The following is a 19,898-nucleotide window of genomic DNA, read 5'->3' as shown; positions in this document are numbered from 1 at the left end:
TGTACTGACACTAAAATGTCACCTATGCTTTCGGGAACATGCTCTCAGGCAGAGAAAAGGGGAAATAGACTGAAACAAATGCTCAAGAAAACATTTTGTTCTGATTTGATTTAACTTTTCATCGAGTGTCAAATTCGGATAATTCTCAAACAGACTGAAAGGATGATCATCAGTGGAGTTGATTACTTCACACAGACAACACAAGACACATTTCTCATCAAGGACAGCTAACAGTTTCTGGTTGATCTAGGACGTTTTAAATCCATGCTTTGCACACCAACCAGATTATTTCCGTCAGCAGCAGAACATAATAGCAACTCAACTTTGTATATCTGACCAGTGATCTATTTGAATTTTAAGATGTGGAATGGGCTGCCTGGTGGTGGAAGCAGAGTCAATAGTAACTTTCAAAAGGGAACTGGATAAATACCTGAAGGGGAGAAAACTGCAGGACTATGGGAAGAGAGCACGGTTGTTGGACTAGTTGGCTCGCTCTTTCAAAGAGCCGGTAAAGGCACGATGGGCCGAACTGCCCCCTTCTGTGCTGATACTCTATGGATGCTTTCACAAGACGTGAGAATTTCATGGCTCACACATTGAGAACATATGGTGACTGATGGTTTGTACAGGATTTCAGTATCCGGCAGTATTGCTGCAAGGTCAGCTTCTGTGGGTAACATTTTCCATACTTCAAAATAACAGTGTAAACAGAAACAGACACCAGGTTTGACAACGTTGTGGATTTATAACTTACTGCTTTGTTCAGGGGATGAAAAGACACACTATTTAAGCACTTGGTTTCATCTTCCACCAACTTCCCTGTAAATCACTTTCGCTTTGCAGACCCATTTCCCAATTTGATGCTTCAAATTATTTTGTGCCAAGCTCTCCTTCAAACCTCAAGGAAACTTGCGGATCAGAAAATACAACATGCTGTGCAATAAAAGATAAAGTGGTGCATGCTATGTGATGGAGAGATTGCTTACCTTAAGTGTCCTGCCATCCACCACCACATTATTTACACACTGTATTGCTCTTAGTGCGTCTTCAGACCGTATGTAGGTTACATAAGCACTAGCGCTGGGACCCTAGGAGAAGCAATATTTCGATCAGCTACAAGATTAAAAAGTAAACTCCTGCTCGCAAGCATCCACCATCACATCGGGTAAGTGATTACAGGAGGCCTAATTAATCCCACCCTTGCTCTTTTCCCTGTAAATATTTTCCCTTCATTTATCCAATTCTCTTTCGAATGTTAATGAATCTGCTTCCGCCACCCTTTCAGGCAGTGTATTCCAGATCACAACACCTGCTGCCGAAAACACTAATGTTTGTCGCCTCGGATTCTTTTGCCAATCATCTAAAATCTGTGTCCTCTGGTTCCCAACCCTTCTGCCACAAGAAACAATTTCTCCTTATTTACTCAACAAAACTCATGATTTTTTTTAACACCTCTATCATAACCTTTACTGCTCCAAGGAGGTCCCCAGTCTCTCCACATAACTGAAGTCCCTCATCCTGGATACCATTCCAGCAAATCTCATCTGCACCAACTCCAAGTCCTTGCCATCCTTCCGCCCAGAATTAGACAATCCTCCAGCTGAGGCTTAACCAGTGTTTCATGCAGATTTAGTATAACTTCCTTGCTTTTGTACTCTATTCCTCTAATAGAGCCAAGGATCCCACATGGTTTTTTTTAAACCACCTTCAAAGTACATACATATGCTCAGGTCTCTCTCCTTGTACCCCTATTAAAATTGTACCCTTTAGTTCATATTGCTCTCCTCATTCTTCCTACCAAAATACATCACTTCACACTTCTCTCTGCATTAAAACTCATCTGCCATGTGTCTGCCGATTCACCATCTGTCGACGTCCTCCAGAAGTCTATTACTATCCTCCTCATTGTTAACTACATCTCCGAGTTTTGTGTCCCGTATTCCAAAGTCCAGGTCATTCATATACATCAAAAAGAGCACTGGTCCTAATAGTGCCCCTTGAGGAGCACCACTGCATCTTTCACTCCCGTCTGAAACAATCCCTCACCACCACACTCTACTTTCTCACCCGTAGCCAACTTTAGATCCACGCAGCCACTGTCCCTTTAATTTTGCTAACAAAGTTCCAGAGAGCTGCTTTTGCCCTTGTGACCACATGCAGCAGGAGACTCGTTGCCTTCGAATGTAGGTTATTGATGGAGGAATCCGCCTCTCCTCCCAACCCGACAAAGGGGTCTCAATCGGAAATAGTTCTCGCTCAGATGCTGGTTAACTTAGCATGTATTTCAGCATTTTCAGTTATACTTTCGTAGCTTGGTACAGCATGCTCACAGCTTCTCTCCAAGGCTTCACCCCCAACACCATATCAAAGAATCATCTTTTATAGCCAGTGAAATTGCCGGCTATCTACTCCTGTGACCTTATCCTGGATTGTTCGATTACATTTCTACAACTTTCCTCCTTCCTCAGTCACTGTTGGCTCATTTACTCGAGGAAAGAGGGCCAAATTTCTCCATGACTAATATGAATAGCTGTCTGTGGTTAGTTACATTTCAGACATATGTTGCTTTACTCTTTCATCTATGACTTCTCCCAATTCACTCATCAAATCAGATTTCAAAACCTCCAGATTTAGAGCTGCCTGCCCTACAACTGAACATTTGTTTAAAAATTGGGCAGTTTAAGTAAAGGCAGTTTGAGTTAACTCTCAAATTAAGATTTTTGGCCAGAAAATCAATTTTTAAACTTAAAAATAATAAAAGCAGGTGTGAATTGAATGTGACGAACAGATTGCAGATTGAATCGTGGGAAACCGTGCCAGATTCAGATGATGCAAATTTATAGCCCTCACTGACCCCATGAATCATTTGCAGTGCATCCAATCGTACCAATTCTTCTCGGCAGGATTCCACTCAACATTCACGAGCTTCTACTAGATTGCCTTCCCCCAATGTTAACATCCGCTAGCCCTTCTAGTGCAATAACTCGCTGACTATTTTTCATTGGTTTCAGAGGAACATAGGATCAGGAGGCCATTTAGCTCCGAGTCTTTCCACCATTCAATGACATCATGGCCGATCTGTACCTCAGCCCCATTTGCCTTTGATCCCAATCCCTTGATATCCTTGCCGAACAAAAATCTATTGACCCTAGTCTTAAAACTTTCAATTGACCCAGCATCCACAGCCTTTTGGGAGCGAGTTCCAGATTTCCACGACCCTGTGTGTGGAAAAGTCCTCCCTGATTTCCCTCCTGATTGGCTTGGTCTAATTTTAGGATTATGACTTCTTGTTCTGGATTCCCTCAAGAGGAAATAGTTTCTCTATCTACCTTATCACGCCTCATCATCATTGATTAAATCACCCCTCAATCTTCTAAACTCAAGGGAATACAAGTTAAGTTTTTGTAACTTGTACTCATAATTTAACCCTTCATCCCCCATTATCATTCTGGTGAATTTGCACTGCATCCCCTCATTATACCAATCAATGAAGCAATACTATAAAAAAATTGAAAGAGACCAGCCCAACCACAACTCATTTTTCTGGTCTCTTGCCAGTGTAACCAATAACTACCACCTCTGACTTTTGATTGCTCCTTATTTACTTCTTTATCCATCACTATCTGGAAGAGAAATCTTCGGATTTCAGATGGAACTCCCATATCTCCATGGGAACATAGGAACAGGAGGTGGTCATTTGGCTTCTCGAGCCTGTTCTGCCATTCAATGAGATTATGGCTGATCTGTGACCTGACTCCATATACCCACCTTTGTCCCATATCCCTAAATACCTTTGGTTATCAAAAATCTATCAACCTCGGATTTAAAATTAACAATTGATGTAGCATCAATTGCCGTTTGCGGAAGAGTTTCAAACTTCTACCAGCCTGTGTGCGGTAAAGCTGCAACCCAGGAGTTTGGTTTCCTCTTGTGGCAAATAGCTCTTCGCCCTTCCCATGATCCACCGCTTCCCCCAAAACACAACTCACGAAAAAGCCCAAGTTAACCAGAGAACTGAATACCACACTCAAATTTGGAAAGCTCTTGAAGCATCTGTGTTTTGGATAAGAAATAAGAAAAAGCTAGTGGCCGAAGTGACCCTATGCCTTGGGATGTTTTACTCGGTTAAAGGCACAATATAAATGCAAGCAGTAGTTGTTGTTTTCCCTTTCTCCCACAATCTTCAGACTTTTAATATCCAAATCACTACTTCTCAATTGACCTCAGTTTCTCCTCTCGACCTTGATGCTGTCCTATTCTATGGCCCTTTAGTGTGGCATGACAAAATTTGGGGGGGGCAGGGGGAGAAAGAGAGCGGGGAAGAATTTTCATGCATGACAAGGTTGAACTCTGTTCAAATTGCTTTAAAGTGGTCAGCAAAATCATCTGTGCCTGCTCCAGTTGAACACAACTTAGCAGGACTTCGATACAACTCTGGCTCCTATTGTTCTGTAGGTCATTACTGTTTACATGTACAGTAAACCACTGATAGCAAAACAGCTCCTGTATGGAAGCCCTCTCATTTCTTATACAAGATGCTCAACAGGTGACCAATAAGACTGTAGATTCTGTGCTGAACTTGTCAATTTGAGCCAAGAGCAGGGGTTAATGATACACACTGTTCCAAAGGACAGAGGGGGAGAAAAGACCCAGTGCAGTCAATCCCGACAGGCATGCAGAGACCAATGCTGGAGGTGTGTGGGTTGAGGTCAGATGACTGAATTGGCTGAAAAGACAACGCTCACTGCTCAAGCAAAAAAAGGAACTGTGTCAGTACCATAAACCCTGCTCCAGAATTTCATCAGGACAAAAAAAACAGCAAGGCAAGAAAATGAGGGAGAAAATCAACAAAAAAATGAACAGTTAGCTGGTGCAACCTTACCTGTGAACCTGCATATGATGTGCTGTTGTTGATGACAACTTTGTGTATTTTACCAAACTTCCCAAAATATTCTGGCCTTTTTAAAACCTGATTTAAGAAAAAAAGAGAGTTCCACTGGTGTTCTTCAGTCCCGAACGAAGACCAACTTCAATTCAAAGTCAGCACAAGCTTAACCAGTCATGCATTAACTCTAAGAAACACAATGCGGCTCTAGGTTTTGGAAGAGAATATAAAACTAATTGCATTAGCAATCAACGAATCTTTGAACTTCCCATTGATGAGCTGGGCCAGTAACAAGAAATCACCCGTGCTTAAGCACATAATACATTTCTTGGGGCCAACATGAATTCTCAGGACAGCAACAATTCTGACGGGCACCCAGAGAGACCAATGCGAGGGGAGCATGGTACAGGTTTTAAAGCCAGGATTGCTGCTTATTTCACCGATGGTCAGGGCTTGAATTTAAACTTATCTGCTGCCGAATTGAAGTCCTTTCAAAAAGATGGTCAAAATGAGCAGTTGCCGCTTAAAACACTAGGGGCTAGAAATTCTGTTCTCGGCGAGAATTCTATTTTTGCGCCAATAATACCATTATCACAACGCTATCGCTACGAGGCCGTAAATTCAAGCTTTAATTTGCACAGTGGTAGAAATCGATGTTGCACGAGGATTCGTGGTGCAAACCGTGAAGGGAAATCATGCTCGACAAATCTTCCAGAATTTTTTGAGGATGTAATTAGTAAAGTGGATAAGGGAGAACTAGTGGATGTGGTGTATTTGGACTTTCAAAAGGCTTTTGACAAGGTCCCACACAAGAGGTTAGTGTGCAAAATTAAAGCACATGGTACTAGGAGTAATGTATTGACGTGGAGAGAGAACTGGTTGGCAGACAGGAAGCGAAGAGTAGGAATAAACGGGTCCTTTTCAGTATGGCAGGCAGTGACTAGTGGGGTACCGCAAGGTTCAGTGCTGGGACCCCAGCTATTTATAATAGACATTAATGATTTAGACGAAGGAATTGATTGTAATATCTCCAAGTTTGCAGATGACATTAAGCTGGGTGGCGGTGTGAGCTGCGAGGAGGATGCAGGGTGACTTGGACAGGCTCGGTGAGTGCGCAAATGCATGGCAGATGCAATATAATGTAGATAAATGTGAGGTTATCCACTTTGGTGGCAAAAACAGGAAGGCAGATTACCTGAGTGGTGACATTAGGAAAAGGGGACGTGCAACGAGACCTGGGTGTCATGGTACATCAGTTATTGAAAGTTGGCATGCAGATACAGCAGGCGGTGAAGGCGGCAAATGGCATGTTGGCTTCATAGTGAGAGGATTTGAGTATAGGAGCAGGGAGGTCTTACTACAGTTGAAAAGGGCCTTGGTGAGGCCACACCTTGAATATTGTGTACAGTTTTGGTCTCCTAATCTGAGGAAGGACATTCTTGCTATTGAGGGAGTGCAGCGAAGGTTCACCAGACTGATTCCCAGGATGGCAGGACTGACATATGACTGGATTGACAAGGCTTGTATTCACTGGAATTTAGAAGAATGAGAGGGGGACTCAAACAAAATTCTGACGGGATTAGACAGGTTAGATGCAGGAAGAATGTTCCCGATGTTGAGGAAGTCCAGAACCAGGGGTCACAGTCGAAGAATAAGGGGTAAGCCATTTAGGACCGAGATGAGGAGAAACTTCTTCACTCAGAGAATTGTGAAACTGTGGAATTCTCTACCACAGAAAGTTGTTGAGGCCAGTTTGTTAGATATATTCAAAAGGGAGTTAGATGTGGCCCTCACGGCTAAAGGGAACAAGGGGTATGAAGAGAAAGCAGGAATGGGGTACTGAAGTTGCATGATCAGCCATGATCATATTGAATGGTGGTGCAGGCTTGAAGGGCTGAATGACCAACTCCTGCACCTATTTTCTATATTTCTGCAACTTTACTCCGAGGCCGATACTGCTGCGAGTTGGGCCTGGGGTTGGGGGGGGGAACATCAAAGATAAATTGCAACAAAAAACCCCACAAAATATTCACAAGACACAACTAGCGAATCGCTGCAAAAGATTTCAAAAATAAAAACTTTAACATCTTTTTTGCAGGTTTTCATACTTACCGCTGATCCAAGGGCTACAACACAGCTTTTTCCCTTGGCGTTTTTTTTCGTCCTAAATACAGGTGTTCAGAGCCAAATTTTTGGCGAAAGTGATATTTCGAGTCTTGCACGACGGCACTCCCCTCCAGTGGTATTTGAAAAGCGCCGCTGCAAGACTTCCAAATTTCCCGCCGCATCATTTTGCCAAAAATGGCGAAATATTGCTAAAAAACCGTGTGCAAGGTTGGTGAATTTTTAGCCCTAGGTGCTTAAAAACCTGAAATTTCCATGTGCCTGCAACACAGACAAGCATGACATTCAGTCCATGTAGCACAGGCACATTTGCAATTTGTTTAAGCCCTGCTGTACCATTGTCCTGCTCTATAGAACACCCAGCATCGATGGCAGTTCAGAACTTTATATTTCAGAACATGTTGCAGTGTGATATTTCTTTAAAATTAGTCATAAAAAAAGGACAAACATGTGGTCAGTCATCCATTACCATCTCAGTTTTGCCCATCATCCCTTTTGTCTCTCATCTCTCCTGCCTCCCACCCCATCAGACCTTCCCTTTTGTTCTCTCCTCCTCTCCCCCTTTCACTGCCCCTGCACTCAAAAATCTGTTACATCTCAAGCTTTTCCAGTTCAGTCGAAGAGTCACAGACCTGAAACGTTAACCGTTTCTCTCCACACCACAGATGCTGCCTGACCTGCTGAGATTTCCAGCATTTTATTTCAGATTCCAGTCTTCTTCAGAGGGCATCCTGTCCTCACCAAAAGGCTTACAAGCTTGTATTAAAGGATTTACTGGCCAGAATTAACTTGCGAAGCATGGGCCAGTGATGGTAGGGGTGGTCAGATATTGCTTTACAGTTTGACAGCAAGTAACATGACTGTTGGAGGATATTAAAAAGAGGAAGCAGAATACAAAGCGCTCGTCAGTCAGAAGGTCGTGGGTTTCATATCATAGGCAGTCCCTCGAAATCGAGGAAGACTTGCTTCCATTCTAAAAGGGAGTTCTCAGGTGGCTGTACAGGAATCACAGTCTCCGTCACAGGTGGGACAGACGGTCATTGAAGGAAAGAGTGGGTGGGGAGTTTGGTGTGTCGCTCGCTCCTTCCGCTGTCTGCGCTTGATTTCTGCATGCTCTCGGCGACGAGACTCGAGGTGCTCAACACCCTCCCGGATGCTCTTCCTCCACTCGGGGCGGTCTTGAGACAGGGATTCCCAGGTGCCAGTGGAGATGATGCATTTTATCAAGGAGGCTTTGAGGGTGTCCTTGAAACGTTTCCTCTGCCCACCTGGTGCTCGCTTGCCATGTGGGAGTTCAGAGTAGAGCGCTTGCTTTGAGAGTCGCGTGTCGGCATGCCGATGTGGTCCACCCAAAGGAGCTGGTCGTGTGTGGTCAGTGCTTCGATGCTAGGGATGTTGCCCTGAGCGAGAACACTGACACTGGTGCATCTATCCTCCCAGTCGATTTGCAGGATCTTGCGGAGGCAGGAAGAATCCTTTTCAACCGTCTTCGTGGGTTTAACCACTCCAGACTTGAGCACATAATCTAGGCTGACACTTGAGGGAGCGCCGCACTGTTGCTGGTGCCATCTTTTGGATCAGATATTGAACCGAAGCCCCGTCGGTCCTCTCGTGTGAATGTAAAAGATCCCATGGTACTATTTCGATGAGAAGGAGTGTTCTCCCAGTATCATGGCAAATATTTATCCCTCAATTCACACCTAAAACAGATTATCTGATCATTATCACATTGTTGTTTGAGGAACCTTGTAGTGCGCATAATGGCTGCTCTGTTTCCTACATTACAACAGTAAATATATTTCAAACATACTTTAATATTTATAAAGCGCTTTGGGACGTCCAGAGATTGTGAAAGGAGCTATATAAATATAAGCCTTTCTTTTGCTCACCTCTGGATCTGCTAGCCGCTGTGATAGACCTACCACAAAGACTAGATTTTTTTGTACAACGCGTACGCTGGCCAGATGCTTGCGGTTTTCTGAGATTTTCTGTTTCCGCTCATTCTGCTTTTGTTTCTTCTCGTTTTTTATTCTCTGTAGTTCTTCTTGAGAGAGTGGTTTGTAGACTGCAGGATCTTCAGGGTAGGGCTGAATGGGCAGAGGGAGAACACAATACAGGGGGTGTTATGAAAGCGGCGAGGAAAGATTTGGATAACCACACAATATTCTATCCTGCTTCCATGAACAGATTCCATGTGAGCATTTTGATGCCAAGGTAAAACACTGGGCAAAAGTTTATTCGTCAACCACTGTTTTGTGGCTGTAAACTTAAATTTGAAGCATGCCATTGGAAGCCTCCTTAACTGTTCATGGCATCTCCCATTTGCGTTTACTCAGCAACATAAAGCAGAACTGGAATACCTAGATTACTCCACATCTGAGAATGAACTGCAAGACAAATTGAGCATTCGTTGGGACAAGGCCGGCCAGCCAGTCGTCAGTTCACTTTAACTTCACTCAGAGGGACAGGTACAAACGACATTAGCAGTTCAACTCACTGCGTGGTGGACACTGATACCTGGGAGCGAGTGCAAGGTCAGAATGTAAATCACTGGGGTTCAGACGGCATGGTGAATAAAGAGCAAGAGCTTCAGCACCTTCACCGCATCTAGCAATTAGTCACAGTAAAGCTATTTCCTATGTGTTGCACCTGACTGCTTCTGGGTTGGAGCAGTGGCTGACCACAAGATGCACAAATGGAAATGCACACTGGATTCAGTGCTCACTGCGGGTACCCATAAGTTCCCTTTGGTCCCCTACCTCAGTGAAACAATTGGATTCCTTTGACTTATTGTGCAGCTCAACACCCATGAGAAGTGCGAGGCCCAACTCTCAGCCTGCGGTGAGTCGGAAGAACAAAAGTCAGTCGTCAAGCGCTTGGGCAGCATAGCAGTTTTGTTGAAACTGGCAAGGTTGGCAGATTTTCTGCTGAGTTTTGCTTGCTGCCGTTTTTCCTCAGCAGATACCCCGATTAAAATGGGATCTAAAGGCAAGTGTCCATTCTGTACTCAAAATCAGGGGGAAAAGTTAGGCTCAAGTTCTGCGTAGAGCAAATCAGGTGTCGCTTAATCCAATTACCTCTCCAAATTGCAAGGGTCTCAAGATCTCGCCATAATTCCTTTCTTTTTTAGTAAGCCAAATACAAATTTCTCACCTCATTTGGTATCTAATACTGTGTCCATGAACTTGAACAGTTAATAAATGAATTATGAAGTTCCCTTTCTCCCCAGTCACATAACTTGGTAGGGTCAATCAAGAGACTGCTGACTTAAATCCAAGGGAGGTAGGTGGATGTGATTTACTCCATTCACTCTCAGAATGTAGGCATCATTGGCAAGACTAGCATTTAACGTCCATCCTTAGTTGTCCTGGTGGTACAACTGAGAGTGGCTTCAGAGGGCAGTTAAGAGTCAACCACATTGGAGCTGGACTGGAATCACATAGGGCAGCCTAGGAATGGACGGCAGGTTTCCTTCCTAAAGGAAGCAGTTTAGATTTGAATGAGAATCAGACAGCTTCATGGTCACTCACTTTTACTGATCGCAGCTTTTTATTTCAATATTTAAAAAAACTGAAATAAATTCTCAAAGTACCATGTTGGGGCTTGAATTCACATGTTCTGGGATTTCAACTCATGTTCCCTGGATTATCAGTCCAAGTCACTGAGGTTACCAATCCCGTAACATAACTACTAAACTACTGTACTCGCCATCAATCACCATTAAGTATGAGTTGATGCACACTTTGCCAAATTATTCATGACGATTACAGAAAGCCCAGGACCGTCCCTTGTGATAATTGCCTCCTCAGCAACAAGCTGCTTTCATCTCCCACCTCCTTCTGCCCATCTAGATTTCATCCAGAGTGAAGGTATTGCAATTGCACAAATGCAAAATATATTGTATGTATTTTACAGTGACCGTTTCAGCACACAACCAATTGGGTTACAGCACCTGACTCGTGGCTTCTATTAAACAAACTTACTTTTCTGCAGGCTGGACAGAGGCCGTTCTCGTCTGTGCGTATACGGTGCCAACAGAAACGACAGATCTGATAACCGCAGGTGCATGGGAAGAAGTTGATGTCGTCGATCTCGAGGGGCTCCATGCAGAGGGGGCATTCAACAGGGTCCTCTTTTGTGTCGGGGCTGCGAGACATCTTCAGTGTTCAGATTGTTCAACTTCTCACCAATTAAACTGCGCAGATCGGAGTACGTCAAGTCTGAAAAATCAACACAAAAACATTAGTCACAAACAACAGCGATAAGCAAGCATGTGAATTTGCTCTCTCGTGTTTAAAAACCACTCATTTCTTATGGTCTGTTTTGCCCAAACTATAAGGCAGTGTAACCAAGGAAGTCAAAAGAAGGACCAATTGAAAATCAATTGCTACGGTGGAAGCTGTTTAAGCAGCACAACTCTCGGCCAGTTCTGTAATGGCGATATTGCTGAACTGAACTTATTGTCCTAAATTTACACGACCAGAATACAGATTTCTGTGTACTAATAAGCCAATAGGTTTCAGGCTCTGCTATGTGTCAAGCCCCCTGCAAATATGGACACGCTCCCAGGGACCTCCTCGAGTCAGACGATCCCAATTTGTAAAACTATGCAATATACAACTGAACCAACATCACTGAAATTAATCTGGACAGTGAGCAATCCATGAGCTATAACAGACAAAGATTTTATGCTTGCTCGTGACGACAGTGCACCAGGATGGAGTTATCTGGCTAGAGATTTCTATTACCAATTGCTGTAATCTGGCACCTTGCCAGGTTTTACTGGGCTAACAGGGGACATCCCACTGAATGCCAGTTTCTTTCGCGATCAAGGATCATCCAGAATTAGAGTCCAAATCCAGCTGCTGTGGAGTGAAGTGCCAGCTGTTATTTGGAGCTCCTGTAGCACCAGTACATATACCTTGTGCTCCAATAGCACCCAAATCATGTTTGAAACAATTAACCCTCCAGTAACCAGAAGATGATGAATACAGACTCCCTGCCCAGAGTTTAGAACATAACTTTGTGCTTTCCAAACAGAGCTCCTGTATCCATGTGGCAAAAGGACAAATGATCAAGGCCAATTTAAATTGGTATTTCACACTTCCAAGCAGATGGGGTACAATGACATAAAAGCAGTTACTTCTGGATCCAACTGATCAGACTTTTGAACTGCAGTTTAACAAAGAACCTCTATGCATATGGTCATGGTGGTTTTATCCCATAGAAAATGTCAAGTATACATCTTGTATTGATGTCCTTAGGATGTGCCAAAGCACTTCAACCAATGGATTATTCCCAGCAGTAGTCACACACATATTCTGGCCAAATGCCCACAACAAGGAGCCACAAACATCCATGAGATTAATTACCTGTTGTTGCTATTGTTGGGTGAGGGATGTATGTTGATCAGGGAAGACAGAGCAAACTCCCTACTTTTCTTCAAATAGTGTCATGGGTTCTTACACATTCATCCAAACAGGATGGGCCTCAATTAACAGGTCATCTGAAGGAGGACACTACCACCAAAACAGTGCTCCCTCAGTAACGCAATAAACTTTCAGCCAAGGCTATCTTGGAGGGGCACATGACCTGCCTCAGAAGCAAGGGTGCTACCAAACGAGCAAAGTCTCAGAACAATGCTGTTTACAATAAACTGATGGGCACAAGGTATCCTCCCCAGCCAGGTGGGTCAACTTACGACATTTAAAGCTTGTCTCCCCTCCTCCAACTTTCTCTTTTCAAAGAATTCACTCCATGTTGGGGTACGAAACCTTGGACACTTGGCTGCATCTTGGTTTCACACCCAAGTGGCCATTCTTCAATTGGTGCTGGACAGTGGGCGTTGTCAGCCATCTTGACTGAAGAGCATCAATACACAGTCTGACTGTAGCCTCACAACACAGTTGCCAGACACAGCATAGCTCATTCATTTCCTTCCCCAGCAGAGAGACCAGAGGCAAGCTGCAATGCCCTTTTAACTGTTGCCCTGGTTAAAATCAGCTGAGACCAGAAATCAAACAACCGTCTTTCTAGTCTGTATGGTGGTGCCTTTACCCAGTTCATGTTTGTAATGCCGATTTATTTTGTGCTCAGAGAGTACGTTAGCATGGCAGAATTAAGTATGCCACTACTTCTGGCATCCAGCATCAGCAGGAACAACTCCCGTCAGGTAAAGTTTCCTCTACTCTGCCAACAGTACACCTTAAACCACCAGCCTCAAATAATCAACTCCAGTTGGGGAGCAGTTAAACTAATACGGCAGGGGGATGGGAACCTATGCAGGGAGACAAAGGGAAATAAAATGGAGGCAGAAGCAAAAGATAGAAAGAGGAAAAGTAAAAGTGGAGGGCAGAGAAACCCAAGGCAAAAATTGAAAAGGGCCACATTGCAGCAAAATTCTAAAAGGGGCAAAGTGTGTTAAAAAGACAAGCCTGAATGCTCTATGCCTCAATGCAAGGAGTATTCGGAATAAGGTGGACGAATTAACAGCACAGGCAGCTATTAACGAATGATATAATTGGGATTACGGAGACAGAGCTTTAGGGTGACCAAGGCTGGGAACTCCACATCCAGGGGTATTCAACATTCAGGAAGGATAGACAGAAAGGAAAAGGAGGTGGGGTGGCGTTGCTGGTTAAAGAGGAGATTAACGCAATAGTAAGGAAGGACATTAGCTTGGATGATGTGGAATATGTATGGGTAGAGCTGCGGAATAGCAAAGGGCAGAAAACGCTAGTGGGAGTTGTGTACAGACCACCAAACAGGAGTAGTGAGGTTAGGGATGGCATCAAACAAGAAGTTAGAGATGCATGCAATAAAGGTACAGCAGTTATCATGGGCGACTTTAATTTACATAGATTGGGCTAACCAAACTGGTAGCAATACGATGGAGGAGGATTTCCTGGAGTGTATTCGGGATAGTTTTCTAGACCAATATGTCAAGGAATCAACTAGGGGTCTGGCCATCCTAGACTGGGTGATGTGTCATGAGAAAAGGCTAATTAGCAATCTTGTTGTGCGAGGCCCCCTGGGGAAGAGTGACCATAATATGGTAGAATTCAAGATGGAGTGTGACACAGTTAATTCAGAGACTAGGGTCCTGAACTTAAGGAAAGGTAACTTCGATGGTATGAGACGTGAATTGGCGAGAATAGACTGGCGAATGTTACTTAGAGTCGACGGTGGATAGGCAATGGCAAACATTTAAAGATCACATGGATGAATTTCAACAATTGTATATCCCTATCTAGAGTGAAAATCAAACGGGGAAGGTGGCTCAACCGTGGCTAACAAGGGAAATTAAGGATAGTGTTAAATCCAAGGACGAGGCATATAAATTGGCCAAAAAAAAACAGCAAACCTGAGGACTGGGAGAAATTTAGAATTCAGCAGAGGAGGACAAAGGGTTTAATTAGGAGGGGGAAAATAGAGTACGAGAGGAAGCTTGATGGGAACATAAAAACTGACTGCAAAAGCTTCTATAGATATGCGAAGAGAAAAAGATTAGTGAAGACAAACGTAGGTCCCTTGCAGTCAGGATCAGGTGAATTTATAATGGGGAACCAAGAAATGGCAGACCAATTGAACAAATACTTTGGAAAACACAAATAACCTTCCGAAAATACCAGGGTGCCTAGGGTCAAGTGAGAAAGAGGAACTGAAGGAAATCCTTATTAGTCAAGAAATTGTGTTAGGGGAATTGATGGGATTGAAGATCGATAAATTCCCCAGGGCCTGATAGTCTGCATCCCAGAGTACTTAAGGAAGTGGCCCTAGAAATAGTGGATGGACTGATGATCATTTTCCAACAGTCTATCGACTCTATCAGTTCCTATGGACTGGAGGGTAGCTAATGTAACACCACTTTTTAAAAAAGAGGAGTGAGAGAGAGAAAACAGGGAATTATAGACCGGTTCGCCTGCCATCAGTAGTGGGGAAAATGTTGGAATCAATTATTAAAGATGAAATAGTAGCACATCTGGAAAGCAGTGACAGGATCGGTCCAAGTCAGCATGGATTTATGAAAGGGAAATCATGCTTGACAAATCTTCTGGAATTTTTTGAGGATGTAACTAGTAGAGTGGACAAGGGAGAACCAGTGGATGTGGTGTATTTGGACTTTCAAAAAGGCTTTTGACAAGATCCCACACAAGAGACTGGTGTGCAAAATTAAAGCACATGGTATTGGGGGTAATGTATTGACATGGATATGGACATGGTTGGCAGACAGGAAGCAGAGAGTCGGGATAAACGGGTCCTTTTCAGAATGGCAGACAGCGACTAGTGGGATGCCGCAGGGTTCAGTGCTGGGAACCCAGCTATTTACAATATACATCAATGATTTAGATGAAGGAATTGAGTGTAATAACTCCATGTTTGCAGATGACACTAAGCTGGGTGGCGGTGAGAGCTGTGAGGAGGATGCTAAGAGGCTGCAGGGTAACTTGGACAGGTAAGGTGAATGGGCAAATGCATGGCAGATGCAGTATAATGTGGATAAATGTAAGATTATCCACTTTGGGGGCAAAAACACAAAGGCAGAATATTATCTGAATGGCAGATGATTAGGAAAAGGGGAGGTGCAACGACTGGGGTGTCATGGTACATCAGTCATTGAAAGTTGGCATGCAGGTACAGCAGGCAGTGAAGGCAACAAATGGCATGTTGGCCTTCAGAGCTCGGGGATTTGTGTACAGGAGCAGGGAGGTCTTGCTGCAGTTGTAGGGCCTTGGGTAGGCCTCACCTGGAATATTGTGTTCAGTTTTAGTCTCCTAAGCTGAGGAAGGATGTTCTTGCTGTTGAGGGAATGCAGCGAAGCTTCACCAGACTGATTCCCGGGATGGTGGGACGGACCTATCAAGAAAGACTGGATGAACTGGGCTTGTAGTCACTGGAGTTTAGAAGGATGAGAGGGTATCTCATAGAAACATATAAAATTCTGACGGGACTGGACAGGTTAGATGCAGGAAGAATGTTCCCGATGTTGGGGAAGTCCAGAACCAGGGGTCACAGTCGAAGGATAAGGGTTAAGCCATTTAAGATGGAGATGAGGAGAAACCTCTTCACTCAGATGTTAACCTGTGGAATTCTCCACTACAGAGAGCTGTTGATGGCAGTTCTTTAGATATATTAAAAGAGGGAGTTAGATATGGCCCTTACAGCTAAAGGGATCAAGGGGTATGGAGAGAAAGCAGGAAAGGGGTACTGAGGTGAATGATCAGCCATGATGTTATTGAATGGTGATGCAGGCTCAAAGGGCCACATGGCCTACTCCTGCACCTATTTTCTATGTTTCTATGAGCATGATTTTTCCCATCTTCAAGATCAGGCTTCCTCTGGGCCTTCCAGAGTTAGACTGCGAGCCTGTTAAAATAGTGTGTTAATGTTGTTACCATGAGCCTATGCCCACTTGGAATTTAGTCATGGCTTGGAGAACTCCCAACCAAAAGCAAAAAAACAAAAGCTGGTCAGCCGGGCCTCGTTTTACACTGGGTGATAGCAATAGAACAATGCAGCATCCCAATCAGCAACAAATCTACTCTAACTGCAATGAGATACCCGAGGAAAAGCACTTGTGCTTCTTCCCCACAGTAGATGCTCCATTCGGCAGCCAGGCCTCGGTCTTGTGGCTAATGCCAAGAATTGACCCAAGCATGCGGATTCAACTGCCTCCTAGCCAAACTGATACTGGTTAGGCTCCAACACGAGACATTCTCCGATCCTTTGTTACCAGGGAATTCCGCAACCAAGACAAACTGATGTGCCTGGGAAAAACAGTATGCGTGTTCTAGCCACTTTTGTACCAAAAATCAGGAGGACTGCATCATGAAGGAACCTACGGTGGCAGTCGCACTACTGATCTCTCCATTTGTCCCTTCAGAGCATTGAGGCCTCGGTTATTGACTGCTTCACACGTTTCCCCACACACATACTTCCAGACGTAGCCAGGAGAACTTAAGTTATCCATGACCACATGACCAATGCTATGGCCTGCTTTCTTTATCCTCCTTCCTCCCTCTTCCCGTCCCACACAGCATCAGGGCGAGGGGGAGTGTGCTGTAATGCAGGGCTCTTGCCTTTTCTGGAGAGTACGGTATTTTTAGCACAGCTTGCAGAGAGAGTACAGAAAATAGCCCACTTTCACTGATGCAAGAATCTTCCAGTTCATACTTCAGTGAGTCAGCGTATCTTGTTAAAAGCAACCAACCAAACGACATCATTCCAATACTTTACCAACAAACCAAGGTTGGTGTCAGCTGGGAAAAGAGAAGCGATGGGTGAATATATCAACTGGGCTTGTATTCACTGGAATGAGAGGGGATCTCATAGAAACGTTTAAAATTCTGACGGGTTTAGAGAGGTTAGATGCAGGAAGAATGTTCCCAATGTTGGGGAAGTCCAGAACCAGGGGTCACAGTCTAAGGATGAGGGGTAAGCCATTTAGGACCGAGATGAGGAGAAACTTCTTCACCTAGAGAGTGGTGAACCAGTGGAATTCTCTACCACAGAAAGTTGTTGGGGCCAATTCACTAAATGTATTCAAAAAGGAGTTAGATGTAGTCCTTACTACTAGGGGGATTAAGGGGTATGGCGAGAAAGCAGGAATGGGGTACTGAAGTTGCATGTTCAGCCATGAACTCATTGAATGGCGGTGCAGGCTCGAATGGCCTAGTCCTGCACCTATTTTCTATGTTTCTATGTTTAGACCAGAGTTACCTTTCCATTTCTCTGACAGATGCAGGTAGGCACACCGTGTATTTGCATTGTTATCTGATCACATCTTCCTGCTGAAATTTCAGATTCACACATGGAATGACCGACTTTCAGACCAGTATTGGACTCTTAATATTTACGAGTGCATTTCTACACAAGCAGACTCACATTTTGTACTGCCCCACCTACAGCAGTGATTTGGAGGAGGTTGCATTTCAAAACTCACTGTCTAAAAGCACACCACCACCCCAAGGCTTCACTGCTGATAACGGTGAACCCATCCACTGCCGCCCTCCCAGTTTCACTGGGAAGTTTATCATAGCTGATGTGTGATCCTGCTTTTGCCCAGAGTGAGAAGGAGCAGGAACCATGAGTTCTTCCATCCAACCACCCCAAGCTCAGGGGAGGCCGCCAACAGTAACACTTCAACGGTCACTGCAGCAGAGATCAGCCAACAGTAGAGTGGGAATTGAAGCTGGGACCTCCTGCTCAGTAATGCTCAGCAATGTTCAGCTATACCACTGGAACAATTCTAGTGATGGTGCTGTGACAACAAATTGCCATTCCACCAGCACCTTCTGGGAGATGCAACTACTCAGGAGTCATCATTTTGTATGAGCTGGGTTTGACTGGAAAAGTTTGAGTAATATTTATGGGCCTTTCCACAGTAGGTGACAGTGCCATCCTTGGTCGTTTGACGGCTTCATCCAAGAGACAAATTGTGCAGATTGTGGTCTGAATGTTCAAGCCAGACAGAAAGTGAAGAAATTCAATGGCAATCTTCTCCATCTACAAAACTGGTGGCAAGTGCACAGGGATCCAATATGACGGAGACCAGAGTTTTTGCTCGACTTTGAGAATATGTTGCCATTATACTGCTATTTTCACATTAGTGCCACCCAAGATATCTGAAGTATCAACTTAAATTGTGCTCAAATTCAGGGTCTGCATCAATTGTCTAACCCAGAAAACAGACTGCTATCAAGGTGAACCACATCCATAAAGAACGTCAATGCAAAAGCCCCAATAGAACTCCAAGTAGGTAACTATCTGACCCCCAAGTGCACTAAAGCAACAGGGATGATCTCACTCCCCCTGGGCTTCACGTCGGATGTAGCATCATTCCACTCTGAAGCAAAGTCCAGTTTAAAACAACCACCCCCATGTAGTCCAATGAAGCATCTGGCAATGTTACAACATTTTCCATGTTATCAAACTCATCTTCCGACCTGATCTGCTAACTGAAAACTTAACCAAGCACAAGAACTGGTTTGCTGATGTTCGAGTATGGACCCAAAACAGGTCCAATTACTCATGTCTGCCAACTCTTTGATACTTGGATCAATATCTCAAGTATAAAAACACCCTCCATTACCATCTCAAGAGTTTCAGACTCTCAGCCTCAGTGACCCTCTGCAACAAAAACCATTAGTCCAACCCATTTCAAAAATGTACTCCCAAATAATTGCAGAGAGGAGTTTTATTTTAGCAAAATATAATGGACAAGAAAGAATTTCTGAAATTGTGATCATAAATTTTCTTCTACGTTCACAAATCCCGAATGTACTTGCACTTCAGGAGTGTATCTGGAGGTAAATCAGATTAAAACCCAGCCTTAAATGGCAAGTGGTGTGGGGGTGGAGAAGAACACGTAGTAAAACTGATAAAGTTCACAAGAATAGATCGTGAACTTGACTTCTCAGACAGCTGCTCAGCACATGTACTCATTAAAGGAAAGATATCCTTGAAGGCTGTAATGTTGAAGATGTTGCATCACAGACCAAACATCTTATCAACTTTGTTTACCCACACAAGTGACTGCATTTCAAATTCAATGCTTATCGAATGCTTTGGGACGTCCCAAGATGCGAGATCAGGGGCTATATAAATGCAAGTTAATCCTTTTTTCTGGCTTGGTCTGCCAATAAACACCCAGGTGTAATTTTCAACACCATCAGCATATAGCCATATATGAAAATTTGGTCCAACACAAGTAAAGCTGTAGAAAAGAGATCAACACAGGTTTCTTGCATGTCAAATTGGGTCTGCAGAGTAAACCAAATAAGTGGTAATGGGTGCATAGAAACCAGTTTTCTGCCGTTGGTGCAATTTCGCACAATAGGGCAAGACACTTGGTCCCACAAACATTCCAGCTGAAATCAAGCATGATTCT

The 19,898-nt window shown here is 43.9% G+C and overlaps 1 protein-coding gene across 3 annotated transcripts in view; it reads right to left on the bottom strand.

The window, feature by feature from the left end:
- LOC139280901 (CCR4-NOT transcription complex subunit 4-like) overlaps positions 1-19,898 on the bottom strand; it is a 172,783-nt gene that overhangs the window by 99,837 nt on the left and 53,048 nt on the right. For all 3 annotated transcript variants that reach the window (XM_070900703.1, XM_070900702.1, XM_070900704.1), the window contains exons 2-5: positions 10,993-11,229; positions 8,899-9,096; positions 4,883-4,969; positions 987-1,088 (exon numbers count right to left, since the gene is read on the bottom strand). In XM_070900703.1, coding sequence (XP_070756804.1) covers positions 987-1,088; positions 4,883-4,969; positions 8,899-9,096; positions 10,993-11,166 — 561 coding nt within the window. In that variant the 5' untranslated portion in view covers positions 11,167-11,229. The remainder of the gene's footprint in view (positions 1-986; positions 1,089-4,882; positions 4,970-8,898; positions 9,097-10,992; positions 11,230-19,898) is intronic.

Source organism: Pristiophorus japonicus, chromosome 15 (genome assembly GCF_044704955.1).
Source record: "Pristiophorus japonicus isolate sPriJap1 chromosome 15, sPriJap1.hap1, whole genome shotgun sequence".
Classification (NCBI taxonomy): domain Eukaryota; kingdom Metazoa; phylum Chordata; class Chondrichthyes; family Pristiophoridae; genus Pristiophorus; species Pristiophorus japonicus.
The sequence above is the reverse complement of the archived record's forward strand: the minus strand, read 5'-3'. Positions and strand labels throughout refer to the sequence as shown.